Consider the following 25,789-nt stretch of genomic DNA (forward strand, 5'->3'; position numbering starts at 1 on the left):
GACCTTGAGTAAGTGAAATCCAATAGCATTTGCCTATTTGTTTCTTGCTTTGTTTTGTTTGTTTGTTCTTTGAGACAGTATCTTGCTGTGTAGTTCAGGCTGGCCTTAAACCTGAAGCCATCCTCCTGCCTCAGCCTCCTGAGTGCTGGGATTACAGACATGTACCACCACACCTGGCCAGTATTTGCTCATTTGTGAATGGCTATTTCACTGAAGTGACCTTAGCACTTATCTGTGTTGTAGCAGAATTTCCTTTATTTTTCAGAAGGAAGCCTGGATGATGTAGTGTTAGGTTTTAGAAAGGATGCTAAGGTTTTGACTCAATGAGGAAGGACATGTAAAGTTGACAGACTTTCTATAAAAGTGTGATGTGAGCTCATCAGTGTGTTACTGAGTTCTCTGACTTTGGTCATACCCTTTTCTCTGACCACCCTCCCTTGTCCCCTGATCCTGGTATGTATCCTGAGGACTCTGAATATGGGGCTGTCAGTGAAATTCTGAACCATTTCAGTTTTTTGTTTTACTCTGTCTTCTGTTACCCTTTACCTGAAAGATGCTCTCAATTTTGGTTGCATTTTCATCCTTGTCTTAAAGACCCGACACCGTACATGCATTTGTCACATTGGCGTGGAGTTTGTGAAAGCTCCTCACTGCTTTTCTCAGTGAGAAAAACAGATTCTCTCAAACCAACCCACTCTTCATTTGCTGTAGTGACCCCTGAGAACTTCGTCATTGTTTTTAAGTCCGAAACTGCCTTTGTCTAGTGTCTGCCTCACCTGCAGTTCTTAGGGGGCCTCACGGTGCAGTCCTCTTATTGTGCAGTTTCTGATTTACCCGGGGTCATTTCACTCAGGTGGTCTGTGCTGTGAAAGCTGTGTAAAAGAGGTAGCCAGGATTAAAGAGCTGCTTTGGAAGCAACTCTTTGTCGTACTGCTCTCTTGAGGTACACATAGCTGGGCCCAAGACCCAAGGCAGTCTCTCAGGGCCACTGGTTGGGTAGTGTCAAGGCATGGCCCCTTAACAAGATCCCTGAAATGCCCTGTGTGACCGTAGGTATTTCCTGGGGCTGTGGTTCCTACAGCTGTGAGACAGCAGCACATGTGTGGGTTCAGTGAGCAGTAGTGGCCTAGAAGGAAGAAACTGGAGTGGAAGGCAAACTGGATCTGCAGATAAGGCTTTGATGGGCACCTGCTTGTGCCTTCTGTTGTGTTTTCCTTGGCCTGCACTTGACCCTTGTAACGATGCCAGCAGTGGACAGTAGTGGTTCCATTTTACAGATGGGCAGAACCGAGGCCTAGTTGCCAAACACCGGCATGGCTTCAAAGCCTGAGTTCTTTCTAGTACTTTGAAGTTTTTCTTGAGATTTCAAGTCACTGATTTACTGGAAGACAAACTGGTTTGGGCCTCCAGAGGTGAACAGGCCCTGGCCCTGCTGTTGAGGTCTCACTAGCAGGGTCCCCTCAGGAGGGTGGCTAGGTGATGCCCAGTGCTGTCTCCAGGGCTCCCCGCCTTTGGAGTTCTCTACCCCGAAAGCACTGGGATGGTGCATCTGGGAGGCTGGAGGAGCATGTCCTCTTCACCGGGCAGTTTCCTGTGTCTACTTTTGACCATAAGAATGTAGCATATGAAGAGCTACCTGGACCTGCAGAACAGCACCAGTTCATGCTAGTTTACCTACTGAGAGATGGGATATGAGAGGATGCTGGTGAGTTATTTGGCAGAAAAAATAAGGCAAGTGATATATTTTAAAGCCAGGCAGAGGGCCCTGGGGGTAGCTGGATGATCTCAAAGGGAGATCTCACTTCCAGCGCATGCCTAGGACCTCTGACTTCACAGCACCCATGCGGATTTAGGAGGGCCCTGTCCACTTGGGTAGCAGCTGCTGTGTATCCACTGAGCAGAGCCTGCAGTCAAAGGGGCTTCGTCTTCAGTGGGCCTTCATGGCACTTCGCAGACAGCTGCCCTGGCAGCAGAGCAGGGATTGAAGGGTTTCAGACCAGTGCCTTCCTTGGGCTCGTTTACCTTCCCTCGGCTTGGAAAGAGCACGCTGCCCCTTTAAGACAGTCCTCCTTTGTATGTGCTGGCTGCAACCCACTTCAGCTCTGCTTTGTGCTGACTGTTAAAATCTACAAAGCAACATTTAAATAAATAAATAAATGAAAGCTTCCCTTGTGTGGCTTTTCTATTCACAGTGAGCACAATGGCCCCTTGTTGTGTTATGTTACTTTTTACATTGGAACCCTGGAAAGGAAGGGCGAGGGGTCTGATGCCTGACCATCCCCCTGACTGCCAGCCAGACACCTTGAGACTAACCTTTGTGGGCATGGATTTCGGGCCCTCCAGGGGCACTGGGCAGGAGGCAGGTGGCTATGTATGGGGACAGCTCCCTCTCTGATCCACCCCATTGTGCTCAGGCTGGTGGTAGGCACAACCTGCTGCCTTCCCCAGCATTCATTCTTTTAGAGAAAGGGTTAGGCCGCCTCCCTGGCACAGAAGTGTGGCTGCAGCACGTGGCAGTGGGGGAGGGAGCAGTTGTTTATCACTCTGCCATCTGGCCCATCAAGCTGAGCCGCCCTTGGTCTGCACAGATAGCTTCCTGCTAGGCCCTGGTGCAGAGAGGATGTGGCAGCTGAAGTCCTAGGAACCAGCCACACCTCCAGCACCCCAGCAAAAGTGCTGGTCCTCAGTTCCGTCAAATGAGACCAAGCCTCTGGTCATTGAGATTCCTTTTTCTCATGGGCAGCTTGGGAACGGAGGCTTGAAGATTTGAGCCGGGCGTGGTGGCTCACACCTGTATTCCCAGCACTCAGGAGGCTGAGGCAGGAGGATCATCATGAGTTTGAGGCCAGCCTGGGCTACACAGTGAGCTCAAGAGTCACTGTATATGAGCGAGACGCCTGTCTCAAAAAAAAAAAAAAGCTGTGTTGATTTGTTGAATCAAAAGGGAAGCAACGCTGTAACTTAATGTTACTTAAGTATGAGATGAAGAAGTAATTTATAAATCATGTGATTCATGTCAAGAGCCTGGATCAAATGGAACAAATGCCTTGCTTATTCTAACTGCAAATTGGCTAAAAGCCTTTTCTGTCTGCCTGCAAGGACTCTGAGGCCTGTCTTTCCTAATAACCAAAGATTAACGTTTGTATCTTTCACTTTCAAGCCACGTTGTACACGTGTGTTTATTTTAAAGCAAGTGTTCAGGGGCTCAAATGCCCCCTTCCTCCATTCCCCGACCAACTCCTACAATAGCTGCTCTTAAGGAACTCTGGTTTCAGATCTGGTAGGTCCTGCCAAGTTCTTATGTCACTGATAATTTTGTCAAAATTAAAGATTATCTTCTGACTTCCTCCTACCATGGACAAGGTTACAACTCACATCATTTTGTTGCTTTTTTGATAGTTTATCACATTTTTGGTTCCTTTATTTTCACCTTTGAAGTTTCCGTAAGTGTTCTTACGGCCTGGATTCTCACTCCATGGTCTGTACCCATCCCTCCTGCCTCCTGTTGGACCCGGGCTTTTCTCTCAGTATGGCCTCCTCCCCTTGGACGTTTGTCAGCTCTTCCTTCATGTCAACATCACAGTCAATAAAAGGTAAATTGTGTTGTTTAACCTGGGTCAGTCTTCTGTGCTTTGTCTATAGATTGCTTCTGAAAGTTAACAACCCTCAAATATAATACTCTGACAGGAACGTATATACCGGTACCCAAGAACCAGGCGGGCCCTGCAGGATGATGCCACCAGTGGCTTGCTCTGTTCCCTCCATGACTCCCTTTAGTTCTGTTTTCCCTGTGTCCAAGTACTTTCTTATTCAGTTAAGAGGAGATCAAAGGGTGCCTCTTCATCTCACAAGTGTTTCATGGCGGCTCTCTCATCTGTTCCTTGTCTACAATCTGTACCATTCTTTGTGGTGACCTCCCACGTACAGCCCTTGTGCTCCTTCCTGACCTGGTCTGATTTTCTCTGCCCTCCCAGTTGAGTGTGCTCGGCGTGTCCCCCGTCCCTCATCCCTTGCACCCACATCTTCCTTTCCTGAAGTCATTTCTTTGGAAGAGATGCATAAGAGACTGGCCTTTTGCTCCTCAAGTACCTGAGATGATTCTGATTTGCCCTCCGACTCAACTGACAGCTCTAGGGTCAAATGACTTTTGAGTTCTGAAGGCCCGCCTCCCCGTCCTCAGTGCTATTGTCGTCCTCCTGACGCCTCAGCTTCTTCCTTGTGGGTGGCCTGATGAACCACCTTCCCACTCCCTGTGGGGATTTTAGGGACTTCTTTACTCTTTGAACTTCTGAATCTTTATTTTGAATCCCTATTTCTTAGATTTTTTTAGAAATTTCACTATACTGAATGCGTAGATTTGTTGCTTATATTTTCAGATCTCTTCTTTTATTCTCTTCTACAAGAATGCCTCAACTTCTTCAATCCTTTATTGACTTTTTTTTATTTTTAGACTGAGATTGGGGACAAAAATGTTTAATGTGCAAGAGTGTATTCTTTTGCTGTGGTTGTCCCCTTTTTGTAGTTTACTGTTTTAAAGTTGTCTTTACTTCCTGACAGTCTCTTTGCTACAGGATGGGTTTTTCTGTTGCCAGCCGTATTGTTTGTCACTGGTGTCGTAGGCCTAATGAAATGAACTCCTGTAGGCTCGCTGACAAGGCTTTGGTCGGTAGGGTTAGTCCTGAGCACCCTTTGGGATGATCCCCATGTGCTCCAGTTTCGGTTAAGGCTGCTGCTGGAGGTGGCCTGGCTTGGGCTGGGGTGGTCTGCTGGAAACTTCACAGTGCAGTATCTTCCAGCCTCTAAAGTAGAGGAGTGCTTTCAAACCATGGGAATCAGTGCTCCAGTGGCTACAAAATTCATTTAAGGACTTCAGCCACTGTTAGGGAAACTAAAGTGACAGGACAGAAAATGTCAGTGCATTTCACATCTGTGAGGTGTGGTTTTTAGTCATTTTGTATATGGGGAGATTGGGCTGTGACGTAAAGTGCATTTCTTACTGTCTGTTTGGAGAAGTTTAAGGCACTGAGTTGGAGTGGGAAGGGAAGGCTGGTGAAGAGGAAGCCAGCTGTGGCCCCGGAGCTGCTTGCCTGGGCTGCAGGCTCCACTGTAGCTCTTGTTCCCACCCTCACCTCTTGTCTGAAGTGATCTTTATGAAGTGTCAGGGCGGAGCTGCTCTAATGTGGCAGATGAAGCCTTGATGGCACAGGCAGTGAGTGTATATCTGTGCCCTTGAACAGAGGGCTCCTTCCAACTTGGGGCTGCCTGTGGGATACAGTGTGATTCACAAATGCAGTTTTGTTTGCTAGTCTCCCCTGTGGGGGCAATTAAAATCCCATCAAGTGACTATGCTATCAGTGTATCATCAAAATGTTACTGAAAATGTGTATTATTTATTTTATATAGAAAGTGGATCTCAAGGTGGGTAGTCACATTTCCTGTGTGCATTGGCCCCCAGGGCTAATGGCCAGCATACTGCAGTACAGCTCTGGGCCATCCAGACACCTGCTGAAAAGCAGAATGGGCTGCACTCCCCCCAGGGTTGTGAGTGCCCTGCGCCTTACCATAAAGGAGGGAGGCACTGTAATTTTCACCCCCCAGTCCTCTCAGGATTCATTTATCCTCAGTCACCCACAACCCAAAAATATTAAATAGAATTCCAGAAATAAGCAGTTCAGACCTTTAAATTTTAAGTTGCATGCTGTTCTGAGTAGTGTGGTGAACTTTTGTGTCATACTGCCCCGTCGCTTCCATTCATGAACTTCTGTGAAATTGTGAGGCAGGAAAAACAAACTGGTGCAGGTGCAGCCGCACTTCAAACCTGGGCCCAGTGCAAGGTAGTGTGTAGTTAAGGTGGAGAAGGCATTAAGTACATGCATGTGTGTCCAGGAAAGACACAGAAGTTACAGGGTCCCATGCTGTTCTGGTTTCCGGGACCCACTGGGGGTCTTGGAACGTGGCTAAAGGGATACTTCTGAGTTCTGTCTGCTTTGTTTTCAAAGTGCCTTAGAGAGTGAGTGATAGATAGTATGCCTACTTTATTGACAATGAAATGTGGCCCACGTAGGTTAGGTAACTTCTCTGGAGGGCCTGACACAGTCTGTGGTAGACTGGAGCAGGGTTTGTACGCGGCTCACCTAGTTCTAGTTTTTCCACGGCCACCTGGCTCCCGCAGCACACCCAGAAGGGTCATCTTGGAGGGGGCCTCCCGCCCAGCCCCCACGCAAAGGACATGGAGACTTAGTCTCTGCAGGTCTGTGCAGCTGTTTTGTGGTAGGAACTGTGATCTGGGAATTTAGGTAGCTTGGCTCTGATGATGAAAACACCTTGCAAAACATTATTTAAACCATGTAGAAGGGTGTAAAGCAGAAGGAGACAGTCTCGTACCAGAGTTCAGTGCTGTTTCACTGTATACACAGTCTCCTGGCCCCCATACCACCCCAGAGTGGCACGAAGCCTTTCGTGGGTTTGGCAGCTGCCTCCCAGACGAACTTCTCCATGCTGCACTTCAACTCAGGGTCGTGGAGGTCTGGTTTTTGTTGTTTTGTTTTTATTTTTATTTGTTTTGTGGTACTATGGGTTGAACCCAGAGTCTTTTTTTGGTACCAGGGATCAAACTCGGGACCTTGCGCTTGCGAGGCAGGCGCGGGAACCACTGAGCTAAATCCCAGGCCCCCCAGAGTCTTTGTACTGACCTACATCCCCAGTCCTTTTTACATTTTATTTTGAGTCAGGGTCTTGCTAAGTCACTAAGTGGCTCAAACAGGACTCAAATTTGTGATCCTCCTGCCTCAACCTTCCAGAGTACTGGGATTACCAGTGTGTGCCGCCTCACCAACTCTGCTTCCATCTTTAACCATGAGGCAGCCAAGATCAAATCAGCAGCAGCCTGGTCTCCCAGCTAGAAGGGCAAACGTGGCCATGCAGCCAGCCAGCACCCACCGATGTCATCCATGGCCAGCCTGACTTAACCCTCAGCAGTCTTCCTGTCTTTATTTTCCTTTCCAGACATTCTTTTGTAAGAACTTTTCTGTGTAATTGAGGGCCCTTGCTTTCTTTAGCACACCTGACGAGAATTGGAGCCAGAATGATTCCTAGCAGTAGATAATTTCTGAAGCTGCCTTCTGCCTTCCTTCCTGGTATCTGTGTCCCTTTGTGTTTCTAGATTTTTCTTCGCTTTGGGTGAGATGAAGGCTCTCAATAATGTTTCCCTTCTCTTTGCAGTTCCTAGTGACCTCACTGCAGAAGAGCGTCAAGAGCTAGAGAACATCAGGCGAAGGAAGCAGGAGCTGCTGGCCGACATTCAGGTAGGAGGACGTGAGGAGGTTGACTGAAGTAGAAGCAGCTGCGATGCGCTGTGTGTGTGCATGTGTCCTTCAGAGTGTCTTTTAGATGCATGTGGGACCCGCACTCGCCTTTGCTAGTTATAGGCAAGAAAGTGGGATCTTGGAGAGGTTAAGTAATTTGTGAAGTTCGCCCTGCTGCAGGTTGTCAGAGCTTGAGGGGCCCCGAGCAGAGTCCTCGCTGCTGTTTCCCCTTGTGCCTGGAGGGTGGCTGAAGGGGTTGGGTCTCAGGTTCCCTGGTCCCCTGTGCAGGTGCTGGTGCTGCCACTTTCCAGCAAGGTGATTTGAGAGAAGAGTTTTGGTTCTGTGGACTTCAGTTTCTTTCTTCTAGGATAAGAATGAAAATACCCTCACAGGTTGATACAAGGATTGAATGAGGTGATATTTTTGAAGACCCGAGTATAGTTTCTAGTTCCCGGAGATACGTAGTCAGTGACAGTAATTTTATTGTTTCTCCAAGTTACTTTTTATACTTGTCAAGCTTTGTAGGAAACAAGACATAGAAGCCACTTGTTAAGTTATTTTAGCCCCAAGGCCCTAAATGTTACTCTTCTAGAATTCTTTGTAAAACTTCAGGAGTGGAGAGGGGCCTGAAACCCTGAGCTGCTAAGTGTGAGAGGAAAGACTGACTTTCTGGAGTGCTGATTTGAGAACAGATGAACAGTTTTCCCTGATCACTTGGTTCCCCATTCATTGGCAAATGCTGGAAAGTGGAGCAGGTCTCCCTCTGGCCTCTTTACTGTGACAGTCCCTCATTCCAAGGCTGGCTGAAGGGAAAGGGAAGGTGGCAGCCGGCAGTGGATTTGATCAGACATTCCCTCTGCCACCCACGTGCCTAAATGGGTAGGAGAGTGTCCCTCCTGGCCTTCTGTCCCACTTGTGTTTGGTGAGCCACAGGTGTGTTATGAAAGTCTGGGTCAAGGCAGCCATTCCTCAGTGAAGATACGATTTTTCACAGTGTATGTGCATATGAACTCCTTTCCTAGACCATGGACTCAGAGGCCAGGAGCTGTCTTTTCCCTTGGTGTCCATGCAGTGCTTACTCTCTCCTAGGAATGCAGTCAATATTTGTTGAATACATGAATTTTCTCAGTCCTTGGATTTCTCTGTGTGCCCTGTTTTTGTTTCACTCTGCCATGCTTTATGTTGTCTTGGGTGGAGGGAGTTCTATGGGCTTTGGAAGTATCCCATTGTCCCACGTCTCCCCTCTGGATAACTCTCGTCCATCTCCTTGCAGAGGCTAAAGGACGAGATAGCAGAAGTTGCTAATGAAATTGAAAGCCTGGGATCCACAGAGGAGAGGTGAGTCTGCCCTGCTTCTGGGCTTCGAGGCATGGCTCCTCAGTGTGCCCAGCCGTTCCTTGTACAAATGCAGCCCCGTGAGGAGAATGGGTTTTCCTCCTTGCAGTCCTGGCGGTACATACAGCCTCACCTTTTGCTGCCAGCCTCCACACAAGGCTGGGGAGTTTAGGTGCTTTGTACATTTTCAGAGTGGACTAGAGAACTTCAGAGGCCCCAGAAAGCCTTAGAGTGCTCTGAAGTTTTTGTGTGAAGGACTATGTCTTGTCTACTATGTTTGTATTACAAAATTTCTGTTTTTCCTTTGGGTAAAGGAAAGTTTAATGTACACTACTAATGGAATTTCAGAAGGCTGGTGTGCCCAGTTATGTCTGGAAACATTTTTGAGCTTATTTGCACATCCCTAATACTAAAGCGAAGATAATATAGAAGTTAAATTATAGTGTAAAATGACAAGAACTCTGCATGTGTTTTATGACATAAAACATTAATGATGTTCAGGGGTTAGTTTTGAGTGGGGTTCCCAGACCGTTTTCTAAGTGCTTAATGTGATAAATGGGCTGTTTCCAGTTCACTCCATGTCTTTGTTTTTCTAAGCCTAAGTCTTCCTGTCTGGCTTCTTAAGGCCATTTAATGTGTTGTTTTAAACTCCTGTGGGTGGTGCCATTAAGGACGAGTGAGGCTGTGTGTTACAGTTCATTGCTTCCATTCTCTGAATTGTCATCTTGGACTTTGGGATTACAGCTTTCATACTTTCCATTAAAAAAAACCATAGTGTAAAAGAAATGGATAAGTTAGAGTTCATCAAAGTTTAATCTGTTGTTATAAAAGATAACTGTTAAGAAGGAAATGAAGGGCCAGGGATTTAGCTCAGTGCCTTGCAAGCACAAGGACCCAAGTTCGATCCCCAGTACCAAAAAAAAAAAAAAAAAAAAAGAAATGAATAGGCAAACCACAAGGTAGGAGAAAATACCTGAATTACATATATCAGAAAAAAGACCTGTATCCAGAATAGATGTAAAACAGTACATGTAATTCAGTAATTAAAATGACTGCCACCAGGCATGGTGGCACACACCTGTAATCCCAGCACTCAGGAGGCAGAGGCAGAAGGGTCGCTGGGAGTTTGAGGCCAGCCTGGGCTACATAGTGAGTCCTAGGCCAGTCTGGACTACATAGTTCAAAAAATAGACTCTGTGTCAAAAAAATAAATAAAATAACCGCCCAAGTAAAAGATAGATAAAGCCCTAAACAGGTACTTGGCACAGGAAGCTGTATGTGTAGTAGACACATGAAAAATGCTCATCATCATTAAGTGTAAAGGGGTGTGACATAAAATTGCCAGAGATGCCACTTTACACCCACTAGGATGAAATGAGGTGAAATGAAATGAAATGGAAAAGATTGGCAGTACCTGGTGTTGGCGAGTGCTAACCAGAATAAGAGCATATCCACTTGGGAAAACACTTTGTCAATTTGTATGATGTTAAGTACATACCCTAGCCGATTCCTCGAAGTTCAACTCCCAGGTTTTTATCCAGAGAAATGAAAACATGTTTCCTAAAAGACTTATAAAAGGATACTTACAGCATTTTCTTTTTCTTTTTTTTTTTCTTTTTTTGGTACTGGGGATCGAACTCAGAACCTTGTGCTTTCGAGGCAGGCAGCGGAACCACTGAACTAAATCCCCAGCCCCTATAGCATTCTCATTTTAAAATAGCCCAAAATAGGGGCCAGGGATTTAGCTCAGTGGTTCTGCCACCTGTCTCAAAAGCACAAGGTCCCGAGTTTGATCCCTGGTTCCAAAAAGCAAACAAAACAAAATAAAATAGCCCCAAATAGAAAAACCCTAAATGCCTACGAACAGGTGAATGACAGGCAGGCAGAGGTAGCGGACTGTGACTTGGGAATATAAAGAAATGAGTTGCCTGCCTGTAGCAATGTGGCTGGACATTGTGAACATCGCATTGATTTGGAGAAGCCATGGGGGAGCTATACTTGCAGTTTATGGGTCTCTGAGGCAGCAGAAACTGAGCTGTGGTGATAGAAATCATAGCAGTGGGTCCCTCACGGTGTCGAGGGGATGGCAGAAAGGGACGTGAGGGAACCAAGAGGGAAGATAGGAGCAGGTTTTATGTTAGAAGCTTTTTTTTGGTTTTTTTTCTGGTACTGGGGATCAAACTCAGGTCCTTGCACTTGTGCAGCAGGAGGTGAAACCACTGAGCTAAATCCCCGGCCCAGGAGCAGTTTTAACTGGAGTGGTAGTCACAAGGGTATTTATCAAAGCGTGGAATGTGCACGTAAGATGTGTGCATCGTGTTGAATATGAATTATACCTGAATTTTTAAAAGAAAAAAATAGCCCTTTTCTGATTCTAAAGGTAATACACATTTATTGCAGGAAGTTGGTAAAATAAAGAAAAGCATAAAGAAAACAAATTTTCCATAATCAGTTATCCAGAGAGGTTTTGGCATATTTTCTTTCTATGTGTTTTAGTGTGTACACACGCACACACACACACACACACACGCGCGCGCGCGCGCGCATGCACATGCAGGATTTAGAGTACCATTTGCTTGATTAAACTTCTGGGGGCATTGTAGAGCGAGCAAGAAATGAAGATGTCAGGAGCATGGAGAGCCAGGCCGCTAGCACACTCAGCTAGCAAACTCAATGAAAAGTGGGGCTCTCATCAGCTGCATTTGAAGGTGTGAGTCAGGCAGCTGTAATTTGGTTATTTATGTTTTTAAATCTAGAACTTAAAATAGTTCGGTATTGAAAGTCCGGCACAGGAGGTATTCTGCAGCTCCAGGGAATATGTACAGATAGAATTTTTTAGTCAGATAGGTGTTAGGTGTTATATCCATTCTGATTTTTCCACAAGACCACTGTCTTATGGCCTGATGCCTAGTGCCACTATTTTGTAAAAATGCCTCTAATTGCTATTCAATCAAATAGAATTGATACACTTACCCTGCAAGAGTTTGTAAAGTTCAGAGGCACCAGTTGGCTAAAGTGACACAGTAGCAGCACAAAGTACTCGAGGCGACACGTGTGGAAAGTGGGGAAAGCCTGTTAGAGAAGTGCCTGCTGTGGGCCTGAGTTGGGCCTCAGTGCTGGAGCCCAGTGCTGGAGCTCTGGGAAACCGGTGAAGGTAGTCAGCCATCTCCATGCATGTCCCAGGCAAGTGCGAGCAGTGACCATAGCTGCAGGAGACCTGGAGTATACTACTGAAGGCAGGGTGGTCTGTATTGTGTTTCCTGGGGCCCGGAGGGTTTCAGTTAGGGACCTCTCTGAGGCCCAGGACACAGGCTCACTGCTGATTGTGTGCCCTGCCTCTGGACCCATGAGATTGCCTCACACTGTTACAGGAAATCACAAAACAGGCTCTCCCTTGTGGTATTTATTTGGAAATACAAATCAAAGTAAGCTTCCTGGATTTAGAAAAAAAAAAGATTAATCAACCATTTATATTCAGTGGGAATTTCCAGACATCTGGTCCCAGCCATTTGTTCTAGCTCAAGTGAAACATCATGTTCCCTTCATGACTTCCCATGTGGACCTCGTCACATTGTGTCTTGGTCCCCTCAGAGCATTCTCAGAGTTTTCGAGTGCTCCTTTCAAAAACCTCAAGACAGGATCCTCTAATGGATTCAGCCAGTGAAGACGTGTTCCTCACGTTCCTCAAGGCAGTAGCATTTTAAATTTTAATTTCTGAGCAACGTTTTGTTCTCTGAAGCTATAAAATCACCATGTCATTGATGGCAAGAGTTGCCAAATTAGGGTACACACCAGAATTATTGGAGGGAATTTTAAAAATTCTAATTCCTTGGCTGCGTGACTGACTCGGTGGCTCAGGACCTGCTGCTCAGAGTCCTCATGTGGGATTGTATAAAACACAGATGCTCTGGGCAGGGCCCCAGAGTGGGGTCTGTGAGGGAGAGCTGAGGTTCTCCAGAGACTCTTCGGGCTGCGGGTTTATGGACCACACTTTGAGAAGCATGGTCTGTGAATCTCCATTTTTCATTCTGATGCAGGTCAAAAAAACTGCTTCTCATTTGGGAGGTTTCTTAAAAAGTCTGATATAAATGTACTATAATGACCCAGAAATGCCTGGCTCTAGGTACCTGCCCAAGAGAAAGGAAAACACTTGCCCAAGCCAAGAAGTGCGTATAGATGCTGATGACAGTCATGTGCATAACCACCCCAAACTGCCAACAGTCTAAATGTTTATCACCTAGTGTGCGGATGGAAGACGTAATGTATTCGAACCCATATAGAAGAATGTCACCCAGCAATAAAAGGAAATGTAAGGGCCAGGGATTTAGCTCACTGGTTCTGCCGCCTGCCTCACAAGCACAAGGTCCCGAGTTCAATCCCCAGTACCAAAAAAAAAAGGGAATGTAGTACCGATACATCCTATAGCATGGATAAAACTTGAAAATGCTATGCTAAGTGAAAGGAGCCAGATACAAAAGTCCAGTTATTGTATGATACTGTTCCTATGAAATGTCCCGAATAGGCAAATTTGTGGAGACAGAAAGTAGGTTGATAAGTTTCCTAGGGGCAGAGGTAATTCTCCCTCAAGGGATTAACTGGAAATGGGCATGAGGAATTTCATTCGATTGCTGAAAATGATCTAAAACTCGATTGTGATGGTAGCACAATTTAGCAAGCTTACTAAAAACCTTTCAAGTATACACTTAAAATGGTATGTTGTGGAGATAGGTGAATTATACCTTGGTGAAGTTTTTTTTTTTAATTTGGTATCGGGGATCAAACTCAAGACCTTGTGCTTTCGAGGCAGGTGCAGTGCCACTGAACTAAATCCCCAGTCCCCCTTGGTGAAGTTTTTAAAAAGTCATATCAGAAAAGTAGATGAGCACAGAGAAAAGTGAGGGTTTCAGGATTTTTTAGACCAAATTATGTCTTGTTGCTTTCCTAGACCAATCTTTCAAAAACCTCTGTATGTCAGTGGCTGATGTGGGGTCTACACAGCCTCCGAGAACGTCCCCCTGCCAGAGCAGTAATGGCTATGGTGGTTGTCTTTCAGGAAAAACATGCAGAGGAACAAACAGGTAGCCATGGGCAGGAAGAAATTTAACATGGATCCTAAAAAGGTAAGCAGAAAGGAAATGACAGAGACCCATAGGTTCTAAGATGGAGATTTTCTGGTGTACAGGTGGAACCCAGAGGTGTCTCTCCCAGGCCGCCATTTCCTAGGGTCAGTGTCATGTGGCCTAGCCTGGTCGAGTCAGGGGCCCTGGCTTCTAACCATGACTTCCCTTACCCTTTCTACCCACTGGTGAATATTTACCAGATACTCTGTGTCCAGGGCTCCCACACTGTTGCTGCCCCTCCCCTTCCTTTTTCCAGCTGCCGCAATCTGGCACTGCTGGCTTTTGTGATCTTTCTCCAGGGCATCCAGTTCTTGATAGAAAACGACCTGCTGAAAAACACCTGTGAAGACATTGCCCAGTTCCTCTACAAGGGAGAAGGGCTCAACAAAACAGCCATCGGTGACTACCTAGGGGAGAGGTGAGGCCTTGATGCACAAGCTCCTAAACATCCCACCTTCTAGAGGAGGTTGCTGCCTCTGCTGGCAATGAGCGACAGCCTTCAGGAGAGCAGTGCTGGTCTGTGGGGTGGGGGCACCTTTCATACTGAGCCAGGAAACAGCAAGCTGGACGCCCTCCTGTCTGGGTGGCTGTGCGCAGAGGCTGTGCGGTGCGTGGACGCAGTTTGGGGACCCCGCCTGGCATGGGGTGGGTTCTCAGCATCAGTGTTTGATTTCTGCTTCCTCCTCTCTCCCGTTCCTGACAGAGATGAGTTTAACATCCAAGTCCTGCACGCGTTTGTGGAGCTGCATGAGTTCACGGACCTGAACCTCGTCCAGGCCCTGCGGTACGTCCTGGGCTCCTTGGGGAGGGCAGGGCAGGCCTGGGCCCGGGTCCATCTCCTGCACCATCTGACTGCAGCTGCCTCTGGGGGATGATTGTGAATGTCTCAGATACATACTCTGAAGGGAGGCAATCTCCTGGCCTGTAAGTGAAAGGCTGGACATTCAGGGGATGAAATCGCGCTGCACCCTGCAGGCAAATGCTGTGAAGTCTTCCTCCAGGCTTACACTTAAGGTTTGGGAAACTAGTGAATACTGAGATTTTGGAATCTTTTCTACTCTTCAGCTTTTAAACCCCTTAATTTCTTGCCCAAGAATAGGTAGTTGTGTATTTTATTTCATTTTTGAAAGAAGAAACTAAACTTTAATTTATCACTAAATCTTCATTGGTGCCTTTTGAGACATTGTCCCCCTGAATTTTCACTGCTGCAGGTGTGAATAACAGGGTTACCTTTTGTGCTGTCATTTAGGTGAAGGCAGAGAAAGCAGGGCCAGACCTGCTGGCCACAGGTCTTCTCTGACTTGCAGGGATCGGTTGTACCTGCTTTGCCTGCCACCCTGTATTGTGGGGGTGTAAAATGAGCATTTCTCTGTATTTTAGTCGTGAGTATTATCCTGAGAAGATCTATTTTTTGAAATACCAAAATCTTAATTTCTCACTTTTTGTAAGCAATTTCCCTTTGATTAAAGTAGTGGTGAGGTGGCCTGGTTTGCATCTATCTGCTCAGCATTGCTGTAACAGAAGACAGAGGCTCAGCAGGTCTCCCTGCACCCTGATACTGAAAATCATTGGCTCACGGATAAACTGTCTCCATGAGTCCTGAACCCAGCCGTCCTCTCCCTCAGGCAGTTCCTGTGGAGCTTCCGGCTCCCCGGGGAGGCGCAGAAGATCGACCGGATGATGGAGGCCTTCGCCCAGCGGTACTGCCAGTGCAACAGTGGGGTGTTCCAGTCCACAGGTGAGTGAGGCGCCCTCCCGGCCCAGCACAGGCGGGCTCTTCCAACCTGGTTCTTTTCTTGGCATTGGATACTTTCTAAAATGAAAGGGCTACAATTCATGCCTAGGAACATTTATTTAATATTTATAGTAGTAAGAGGTTGAAAGCAATCCAGAGTTCAACATTAAGACATTAAGAATATAAATGGTGGTTTTTCTGAACCATGACAAATATAATGATTAAAAGTCACATTTTTAGAAGCTGGGCATGGGGGCACATTATGCCTATAATTGCAGATACACAGGAGGCTGAGGCAGGAGCATCACAGCTCAAGGCCAGCCTGGGCAACATAGTGAGAGTCATTTTTTAAAAACTGATGTTTTAGGCTGGGTATGGTGGAGCACACCTGTAATCCCAGCACTCCAGAGACTGAGCAAGAGGATCCCTGCAAGTTAAGGCCAGCCTGAGCTACCTAGTGAATTGAAGGCCAGCCTGCAGCACATAGTGAGACCCTGTCCCAACATCCCCCCGAAATGATGTTTTTATATAGAACTTTTATTGGCATGGGAAAACAGCAAGATTAGCAAGCAAATATGTGTCTGTATGTACAGATATTCCTCATTTAACGACCTGCTTGTTTAACAGCTGTTTGGACTTACAACCCATTTTTTTTGTGTAGTTCTGTGCATCATGTTATAGAGCTTCAGCATCTTTTTTTTTTACTGGGGATCGAACTCGGGACCTTGAGCTTTCGAGGCAGGCAACAGAACCACTGAGCTAAATCCCTGGCCCTTGAGTATCTTTTTTGGTACAGTGTACTGTGTTTATACAGTACTGTGATTCTGCTGATTGTACCGTGCAGTACAGTGTGATAGTTTTGTGTTCTGTTTACAGTGCTGCGTGTAAGAGTTATGCAAATAAAAGCAAGGTGATCAAGTTGCAGTCCCCTTTGACCACTACTGTGTTCTGACTGTTGTAATGTCCGTACTATATACAGTTCCTCCTTCAGAGACCAGTTCACTTCACCTAGCTGCAGGAGTGGAACTTGGTTGCTAAACGAGGAAGGTCTGTACGTATGTCTGTATATATCAACATCAGCTTGACGCAGGTTATGTATCTGTGAGATAACATTTGTGATATGTTACATAAAGGCACATTTGTGTAAAGGAAATGAAACAAAATAACTTATTACTGAATAGTGAGATTAGAGGTATTTGTATGTAGTTTTTTACACGTTGTGTTTGAGATTTCCTACGGTGGACATGTTGCTTGGTTCCCCTGCTTTTGTACGCCCTGCCCTTTGCAGATAGCACACGTCTGGGAGTGGAGCAGTGTCTACTCCCAGTCTGTCCCGTTCTTCTGAGAGTGTGACTTTGTGATTCCATCAGGCCTTTTCTAATCGGCCTCTCCCTTTCTCCTGTCTCCAGACACTTGCTACGTCCTCTCTTTTGCCATCATCATGTTAAATACTAGCCTGCACAACCCCAACGTCAAAGACAAGCCCACTGTGGAGCGGTTCATCGCCATGAATCGTGGCATCAACGATGGGGGCGACCTGCCTGAGGAGCTGCTCCGGGTAAGCAGAGCTAGAGTGGCCGACTTCCTTTCAGCAGAGTAAAATTCGCCTGGAACAGGATCGTTTCTGTAGGAAAGGAGAAAGATGTATAACTTGTTGAGTGCCTACTCCCTTACCTCACTCAGTTATGTGAGTTTCACTAAGAAGTTGGCAGTGAGGCCCAGCAAGGAAGGGGAAGTGGTTTGTAAATCTGAAACTAAAGGCTTGGGCAGAAGTCAGACTGCTTTCTTTTCTTTCTTTTAATTATCCAGTTGGCATCTTACTTTGTCCCTGTGAAGTACCAGAAAGCAGACACAGACATCTTCTTCCTCTAGTCTTGAGCCCCATGGGGGCTCATGGTTTACTGTAGGGACAGAGTGAATGTGAGTGGAGAGAGAGGGAGGAGAAGAGTTACTTCTAGAATCAGAGCCATGCAACATTGTCTTTTGCCCCAGAATCTGTATGAGAGCATAAAAAATGAGCCCTTTAAGATCCCAGAAGATGATGGGAATGATCTCACTCACACTTTCTTCAATCCAGACCGAGAAGGCTGGCTGCTGAAACTGGGTAAGTCACACCCCGGGTTGGGGTGCCACAGGAAAACTGCAGGAGGAGGCTGTGTGCGTACACATGCATGGTGCTCAAGAGGGGCGGGGGACAGGCCCTGAAGAGATTGCTCCCTCAAAGGTCCACCTCCAGAAGGAAGTCATCTGCACACCCAGCGCCCCCGGGACAGAGGCTACCAGGGCCAGACCCCCCCGCCCTGCCCCAGAGCACTGCCCATGGTTGCCTGGGCCCCATGTGTCTGTTCTTGAATCCATGGCCAGGTTCTTTCAGGCAGTTCCCCTAAGGACCTGGTCGCGTGCCCTTCCCTGCCCCCTTGACTTTGGGAGAGTGGCCAGCCATGTCCATCTTCCTACTTCCCATCCTGGTTTTGTACCTGGCGCTCCTGCCCCACTCCGTACATCATCACCTCCTTCTGCATCTGGCTCCCACAGGCAGTCTGCATGGCAAACCTAGAGCCCTTGGCTGCAGCTCAATCCACAGCACTCTTACTCATTCTCCGGGCAGTGGTTCCCACCCTTTCCAATCCGAATCAGCCACATTAATGATATTATTCATTCAGAAAAGTTAAGAGTGTATTCCTCTTCTTCTGCCAAATGTGAGTTTGTATTGCCTAGACTTATGGTCCTGCCTTACCATGAAGGTGACTGAGTAGCCAAACAAACAAAAAAACGAGTAGGTTTTTCATGCACATTCATGTCCACGTGTGACTACTGTTTCAGCACACAGAGGTCTCTGCACTCTGGGGACATAGTGATACCCATTTTATTGGCCACTAGAGAGCACTTTCCTTTGTCTTCTGCCTTTGCCTTTGATGAGCTGGAGCCCTGCGTGAGCAGGCAGTGTCCTTTTAGAGAGACCCTCCTTTCCCATCTCGTTACTTGCCCCGCCTTACCAGTCATTCCCTCTCGGCCTTAACTGAAACATCCCGGAAGGCCAGAGCAGACTCATATTACTTACTAGTGGGGATGGTAATAAGATTTGCATTTCCTTTGAAAAGCCCAAGTGCTTGTGTTCATACATAATGACTTAATTCATAAATTCCCCTAAAAGCACCACTCACTGATCGCACCTCACATACCTTTGAAATCTGCCAACATTTCATAGATCTTAAAGCCAGTAGAATCGTTGAAGTAAGGGCTCTAAAATTACTAACCCCACGGGCAGCCTTCTGCTCCACATTCTCGTTTCCAAGCGGATAGAGTTAAAATGTACAAAATTTTAGAAATGTGTCCCAAGTTTGGATTTACTTCCCCCTCCAATGAAATTTGTTTAAATGCTAATGCTAAGTGTTAGCTCTGACAGCTCGGATCCTAAAATTAGAACAGGCAAAGATTATCTTGGTTCTTGCACCAGGACGACATGCAAATTCATGAGACATCCCATGTTTTTAAAAATAAAAAAATTAAGCCAGGAGCGAAGGTGTGCTCCTATTGTTCCAGCTAGTTGGGAGGCTGAGACAGGAGGATCCTTTGAGCCCAGGAATTTAAGGCCAGCCTCGGCAATAGAGAGAACCTATCTCAAAAATAATTTATTTTTTTAAACTAAATGTGGGGCTCATTTTTGTGTCATCGCATTACTTTTTCTAAACCTTCACCGTGCCCATCACCAAGCTCTTTGATACTGTGTTTTCATTGTAGCACACGTGGAGTCACTCCTGTGTGTTCATGTGCTGCAGAAGGCAGGACTTCAGCCATCTGTACTGTGTGTATGTGTTTGTCTATGCACACAGCCACGAGCACGTGTGTTCCTGAGTATACGCACGTGTGCATGTGTATTCATGGGGATATGTGTGTGCATTCTCGCACACACCCTAAAGTGACAGCTGCCTAAAGAAAGTCAGAAAAATTTCCCCAAAGTAATAGTCTCTACCCTCTTTGCTCTGGGTTCTGGACAAACGAACCTTAGCCTTATAAAAACATTTATGGCACCACCAGGGCCAGGGCTCATCAGTGGCTCCTCTTTCACTTCTCCCCAATGGGAGGAGGCCACTGTCCCTGGCCGGCTCCCTCACAGGCAGACATGAATGTGACTGATGCGTTGCACTTTAAGATGAAGGAATTGGCTTTAATTTCTTTGTTTTAATTTTCTTTTCTCCCTCATTTGTATGTTTCCATGATTTTGGCTCTCCTTTTCCTTGCCCCAAACTCCAGGAGGTATGTAACCCCGCAACCTGCTCGCTCGCTCTGCCCAGGCCACTGTCATTGCTGCAGTGTTTTCTTTTGTTATTTTTGGTTATTTTGTTCTTTAATTGCTGGTGGTAGTGTTAACGCTGCTTCTAACTTATTGTACAGTCCCTAGGGAACTGCTCAGGATCAAGGGTTTGGAGCAATGTCACGGTCTCCCTTCCTGGAGGAGAGTTTAGTGGAGCAGACAGCGAGGTGCCCAGGTGCAGACTCACCTGGCTATGCAGGCCTCGCGGGGACACAGTCCAGGGCGGGTCTGTAGGGCAGAGAGGGGCCCACTGCATGCTCTTGGAAGGAGTGGCCAGGCACGTGCTGTTGGTTGAATTCAAACTGACATATGCAATCAACCGTACGAGAGGTAGTTTCTGAGGCGAGGTAGAAGAGAAAGAGAATGAGAAACCCTGACTTCCCAAAGCCTGGAGCCTCTGACACTGTGATTGATAATCAAATTAAGAAAAGCTTAAATGACAGGACATTTACCTTCGTATGAAAAAGAGAAATGGTATTTCCCAAATTTGAAATGATGCCAAGTGACGTTTAAAGAACCTTGAAACTGGAAACTCTACCTGCAGTGTTGGTTCAGTTGCCTGGGTGTCAGGGGAGGGCCTTGTAGCCTCAGCTTTAGTGTCTATGTTTTCTTTTGTTTTTTAACCCCCCTTTTTTCCAACGAGTCTTTTCCTTAAAACCTGAAATTGGCCCTTAGTTTTGTTGTTGGTGTCTACGCTGTTTGCTGACTTGGAGGAGCCAGAGAACTCCTCAGGTTTGTGCCTAGGCATGCCTTAAGCAGAAATGCACCTGAAAAGAACCACCCTAAACACTGGCATTTGCTCAGATGTTTTGAGGACTTGCCAGGTTACTTTCAGCTGCTGGGAAGACAGTTTTGGCTCTCGTATCCAAGGGGATCATGGGCAGGCATGAGGAGCCAGCAGCGGGAGGGGTCCTGTGAGTTCCACAGGGACTGTCCTAGGTGCACAGCTCTCTATCTGTTTGCTTGTTCCATGTCTGTTTTTCTTCCCATGTGGAAATGTTTCCCATGGGCTTGCAGCGATGCTTCATGTGGAGAGCTGTGTGACACAGCAAATTGTCCAGGGGAGGTGTCCAAGCTTTTATAAATCAGAGCTTTTCCCAACTTTGCTTTTTCTCCTTGATTTCCTTCCCTCTTGTTCTTTTTGGCATCTGGCTCACTTTTTCCATGATCTCCCGAGTCCCCATGTCACCTGGGGTAGCGTCCTATGACGTGCGTGGGAGGCCAGCATGGGTTGGTGGCCATGGTGTACCCCAACTGCAGGGGGAACCATCTGCCTGCGGGGCTGGACAACCTAAGCTCTCAGACTGCAGTGGGGAGGGAGTTCCTTTTTAAGAACATACTGGCTCCAATCTGAACACATTCCCTGCCTTTTTTCTCCTCCTTATTCATTTTAATCCTGCCTAGCCTTTCCTGTTGTCCACATGCATGTCCTTATCATTTATGGTTTTTCCTAACTCAAGCCACCTAACCTTTGGGCCCCTCACATAAATCTTTCACATCATGGTGAGGGAGAGCGTACCTGCTTGACCCCATGCAGGATGGGCAGCAGGTGGTGTACACTTGCTGGGCTCACACCCTTGGAGCCTAGGTCTGCCCTCTAGAGCCTGCAGTTAAAGCTCACTCACTCCAGCACCTCCCCTGGGGTTCAAGCACCCGAGCAGCACTGTCAAGTGCAGCAGAACATCCATGTCCCGTGTTCTGCAGGACGTCCCTCCCATGACATCACTCACATACTCCTGGGTTTCTCGGGGTGAGCCTGCAGGTCCTGGCATTTGGAAATAGTCCCTGTGAAACCACCCTGCTCTTTGCTGGGCTGTTTGTGAGGAGGGTGAGAGGGCCGTGGGATGGGGCCCTCCGAGACTCACACTCCAGGAGGAGAGGAGAAGGCGGTGCTCTCTGTAGGTGAGCTCTGAGCGGAAGGGCAAGTGCTAGAAAGAGCAGGGCGCAGTCAGTGTTCATGGAATGCCATGCGTATCTTAGGAAGGAATAGGGATCATTTCGGGTGGTTGTTGTCAAGAAAGTTCCCTCTTGATGTGAGGTCAGTGGAGGAGAAGAGCAGCTCCTGGTCATGATTTGGGGCAGTGGGGGGGGGGCGGGTTTGGCTTCCTCTAAATTGGGCATAGCTAGTGTCCAGCTCAGCTTAACTGCATGACTCCCACATTTTGCTTGTTGAAGAATGTTATGATGGAGGGAAGCCATGACTAGGCCGCAGGCACTAGTCAGTGCTCATCTGGCCCATGGGCACCTCTTCTAGCTATTTTTGTTGTAAATGTCCCCCAAAGTCTGTGGAATTGCAAAGCTCCTGAACTGACTTCTCCACACAAGCCGCCTCTTTCCTGAGGGAGGCATCCTGCTTTGATTCTCCCCAAGGGTGTGGGGAGATTTTATTTTCAGGCCACTAGGTTAGAGGGCTAAGGCCAGTGTAGAAATTTACTACAGCCAGGAAGGTAGGGTCAGAGGTAAAGCTGCAGCAGTTTGGTTCCATGCTTTAGGGAGGCTGGATGTGATTGTGAAGAGAACACAATGCCTTCCTTCCTATCCCTGTCCTCTAGTCATTTCCATGGCACCTCTTTAAGGTGCCCAGGTGATTGTCAGGAGCAGCGTAGCCTGCACCAAGGTGCTGACCCTTACCCCTGCCTCTTTCCTTTGCCCATTTCTGCCGCACCTGGCTTCGGCTGGCCTCTGTAGGCCAAGGCACATTTGTGTTGCCTGCCATTATTGCCCCGGATTTCCTCCCCACCCACGTGCTCATCTTGCTGTCCAGTTTCATCTGGGGGTGTCACCTGGACGCGCTTGCTCTGCTCGTACCATAGACTTTCACTCTGAAAGATGCTTCTGTCTTGGCTGTGTCTTGTCACTGATGTGAACTTTGCCATGGTCTAAATGTTGTCCCGACACCCTCCCCTGTCCCTTCTCCCCCTCCCCGAGAAGAGAGCTGTGTGTGTGGTGGAGCCTGTGCTTGCCTGGGTGTCTGTTGGCCAAGTGCATCTCTTTTTGCACTGCAGGTGGCAGGGTAAAGACTTGGAAGAGACGCTGGTTCATTCTGACTGACAACTGCCTTTACTACTTTGAATACACCACGGTGAGCACCAGCACTGAGGTGGGATGGGCCAGGGCTCTGTTTCTGAACCACTCTAACCAAACATGGCTAGAGGGATCCTTGGGGAGATGGTTGGATTTGTCCTTCTACCTCTTTGGGCGATGGTCAGGGCGGAATTGAAGCAAGTGGGAGAACTCAGGTAAGTCTCAGAATGAGAGCCCTAGCAAGGGTGTGGAGTGCCTAGCAAGGAGCCGTGGCTCACAGGCAGCACCCAGTTCCAGGTGGGGTGGGGAGTCACAAGGCCTAGAAAAGGAAAGACAGTGGTAGGAGCCAATGCAGAGCTAGGCTACCAAGAATGGACTTGAATCCATTGCCAAAATGTGTCTGTGGCCTTACTGAAAGGGACAAGAAAAAGAAAAAGAGCATAATTGTGATTTGGAGAATTCACATTTTCTGGAGTAGCAGAAATATTGAAGGATTTAAATCAGAAGGAGCAACTCAAGGGGTAAAATATGTAATAAGGGAAAGGAAATGAAGTGAAATGGGAAAAATTAAGATTACTTGGAGTTTTAAGAAATTGAGGTTTTCTCAAACTGTGGTAGTTTTCTTGGTTTTTAGTCACCACCAAAAGACTTAACAACTACAAGTCCATGTTACATATGCATCCCTTTTGTAACAATAGCCTGTGAGAATAATTAGAAATGAAAGGGCCAGGGATTTAGTTCAGTGATGTTGCATCTGCCTGGCAAGTGTAAGGTCCTGAGTTTGATTCCAGGTACTGGGGGGAAAAAGAAAGAAAACTTTTCAGGATCCTTATAATCAGAGTACCCAGAAAACCGAGCAGGTCAGTAGTTGGTGCCCAGACTGTCGTGTACAGGTGACCTGATGGTCTTTGATTTCTGCCACCCTCTTGGTCACAGAATTGCACAATGGTTGTACTGCCAGCAGTGTTGCACTTGGGTCTTGACATTAACCAAGGCATTGAGTGGGAATGCTTGACTTTTTCTCCAACCAGATCTTCACTGAGCTAAAAGTCATCTGTCCCACTAAGGAAGTTAAAGATTTAGATTTCTCTTTTGTAATAAATGTAGAATAAAAGGGTGTCTGAGTAAAATATAAAAACCGTAGCCCTGCCTGTGGACTACTGGAAATGCCTTGGTGTTTGCTCCCCTGAGAAGTGGATGGGGTCTTCCTGAGTTCAGGGCTCGCTCTGGGCAGTCTTCCTCCCTGTGGAGGTCACATGAACATGGCCCTCACAAGGGAAAGAGCCGCATGATGGTATCAGGTTGCACGTCACAGTCTCTCATTCTCATGGTGTCAGTGAGTGATTTTAAAGGCATTTCTGACCAGACTTTTATGCCATGGGAGTTCTGCAACTGTCTCTGCTTTTCTGTATTTAAGATATTTTCAAATGTTAGAGTAATAGACTTCAAATGTATAGGATAATAAAGATGCTTCCTGTTGCATGGCCAAGGCACTGCTGTGAACAAACGGCTTGGTAAATTAGTCCACCCTCCTGCCCCATTGCTTGCCTTCACATCTTTCTCATCTTGTTTGGAGTCTGTTCTCTGCTCTCTGGTTCGGGCATTGAGGCAGTGCACTTCTATCTGCTGGCCAACCCTAGTGACACCGAGAAGTTGGGGTCTGTGTTTGGTGTAGGGCTGTGTGATGGTATGGCCTCCATGCAGCACAGCAGCATCTGCTCAGACCCTTGTCAGGTGGTGGGGCAGAGACTGAAAGGGCTCATCAGGCCAAAGACGGTAGATTGAAACTTACACACAGAATCAACTAGTGATACGTGGGGAAAAGTAGTGACCAGACAGGGAAGGGGCCTGGCTGGGTCAGTGGGAAGACAGCAGCAGCTTGGAGGATGAGGAGCTGAGGGGTCTGGGGCTGTGGCTGGAGGATGAGAGCTGGGGAGAGCAAGCTGCTGGACCTTGTGCTTGTTCCCTCTCTGATCCAGTGAAACAGGAAGTAAATAGCCTGACTGACTTACTGTGATGGAGGCAAAGGCCTGAGACCGTGGGTGCAACTAGGAAACTGCAACACAGGGTCTTCCGGTACATGGAGCCCACACTACCTGCACATTCACGGCTCAGGGCGCCTCAGGTGAGCCCTCCTGGCGCTCGCCATTCTCTGTGGTACTGCAGAAGGGGCTAGAATGCAAAACACTCGACCCTCCGCCATAGGCCAGGTGAGTGCTTCCCCCACGGGGAGCAATGTGTCAGACACCCAGGGGAAGGGAGTCTTGGGAATCACTGGAACAGTCTGGAAGGGCAGAACAGGGAGGCTTCAGACTTCAAACATGGGAGAGCCAAACCTATCCATTTCTACTGTAACTGTGCAGCTGTAGAATTGCAGCTTATTAGTTTACTAATGGTTACATTAAAACTTCAAAAGTGGAGCAAGCACATTAGCTGAAAATACTATCACTGTCCTAAAGGGAAGGCTTTAGCCAGAGATTGTATCTGAAAAAGATAAATTAAAAAAAAATTAGAATAAAGCTATCAGATGTAGAAGACAAGAGACAGTCCCAATACATTCCTCGTTTAATGACTCAGTTCCAGTCCCTTGACCAGGTCATTAGCTGAATTGGTCACTAAATGAGGAACTGTATAAAGTATGTACATTACAGTATTCAGAACAAAGAAATGGTCAAAGCAAAGTCCAACTTGATGACTTTGCTTTGATTTACATAGCTCTTACATGCAGTACTGTAATTTAGAACATAAAACTACAGTACTGTGCTGTACAATCAGCAAAAATACCATACTGTAAACAAGGTGTGCTGTACCAAAAAAAGACATTGAGGCACTATAAACAAGATGTATAGAACTGTTAAAAAAAAAAAGGGAAAAGGCCGGGGATTTAGCTCAGTGGTTTCGCCGCCTGCTGCGCAAGCGCAAGGACCGGAGTTCGATCCCTGGTACCAAAAAAAAA

The 25,789-nt window shown here is 47.0% G+C and overlaps 1 protein-coding gene and 1 non-coding gene across 6 annotated transcripts in view; both read left to right on the forward strand.

The window, feature by feature from the left end:
- Positions 1-25,789, forward strand: part of Cyth1 (cytohesin 1) — a 101,406-nt gene that overhangs the window by 62,459 nt on the left and 13,158 nt on the right. For 4 of the 5 annotated variants that reach the window (XM_087208383.1, XM_087208385.1, XM_087208382.1 and 1 more), the window contains 9 exons: positions 7,222-7,304; positions 8,578-8,642; positions 13,693-13,759; positions 14,059-14,177; positions 14,463-14,543; positions 15,385-15,497; positions 16,904-17,052; positions 17,487-17,598; positions 22,815-22,891. In XM_087208383.1, coding sequence (XP_087064509.1) covers positions 7,222-7,304; positions 8,578-8,642; positions 13,693-13,759; positions 14,059-14,177; positions 14,463-14,543; positions 15,385-15,497; positions 16,904-17,052; positions 17,487-17,598; positions 22,815-22,891 — 866 coding nt within the window. Of the gene's footprint in view, positions 1-7,221; positions 7,305-8,577; positions 8,643-13,692; positions 13,760-14,058; positions 14,178-14,462; positions 14,544-15,384; positions 15,498-16,903; positions 17,053-17,486; positions 17,602-17,968; positions 19,743-22,814; positions 22,892-25,789 lie in introns of those variants that run through there. The other variant, XM_087208386.1, reaches the window with a different exon arrangement.
- Positions 18,885-18,987, forward strand: LOC147828737 (U6 spliceosomal RNA). Its single transcript, XR_015450302.1, has one exon. It is a non-coding gene; the product is annotated as a U6 spliceosomal RNA (small nuclear RNA).

Source organism: Heterocephalus glaber, unplaced genomic scaffold (genome assembly GCF_053883595.1).
Source record: "Heterocephalus glaber isolate CG9 unplaced genomic scaffold, H.glaber_assembly_v1.0 deba00000937, whole genome shotgun sequence".
NCBI lineage: Eukaryota > Metazoa > Chordata > Mammalia > Rodentia > Bathyergidae > Heterocephalus > Heterocephalus glaber.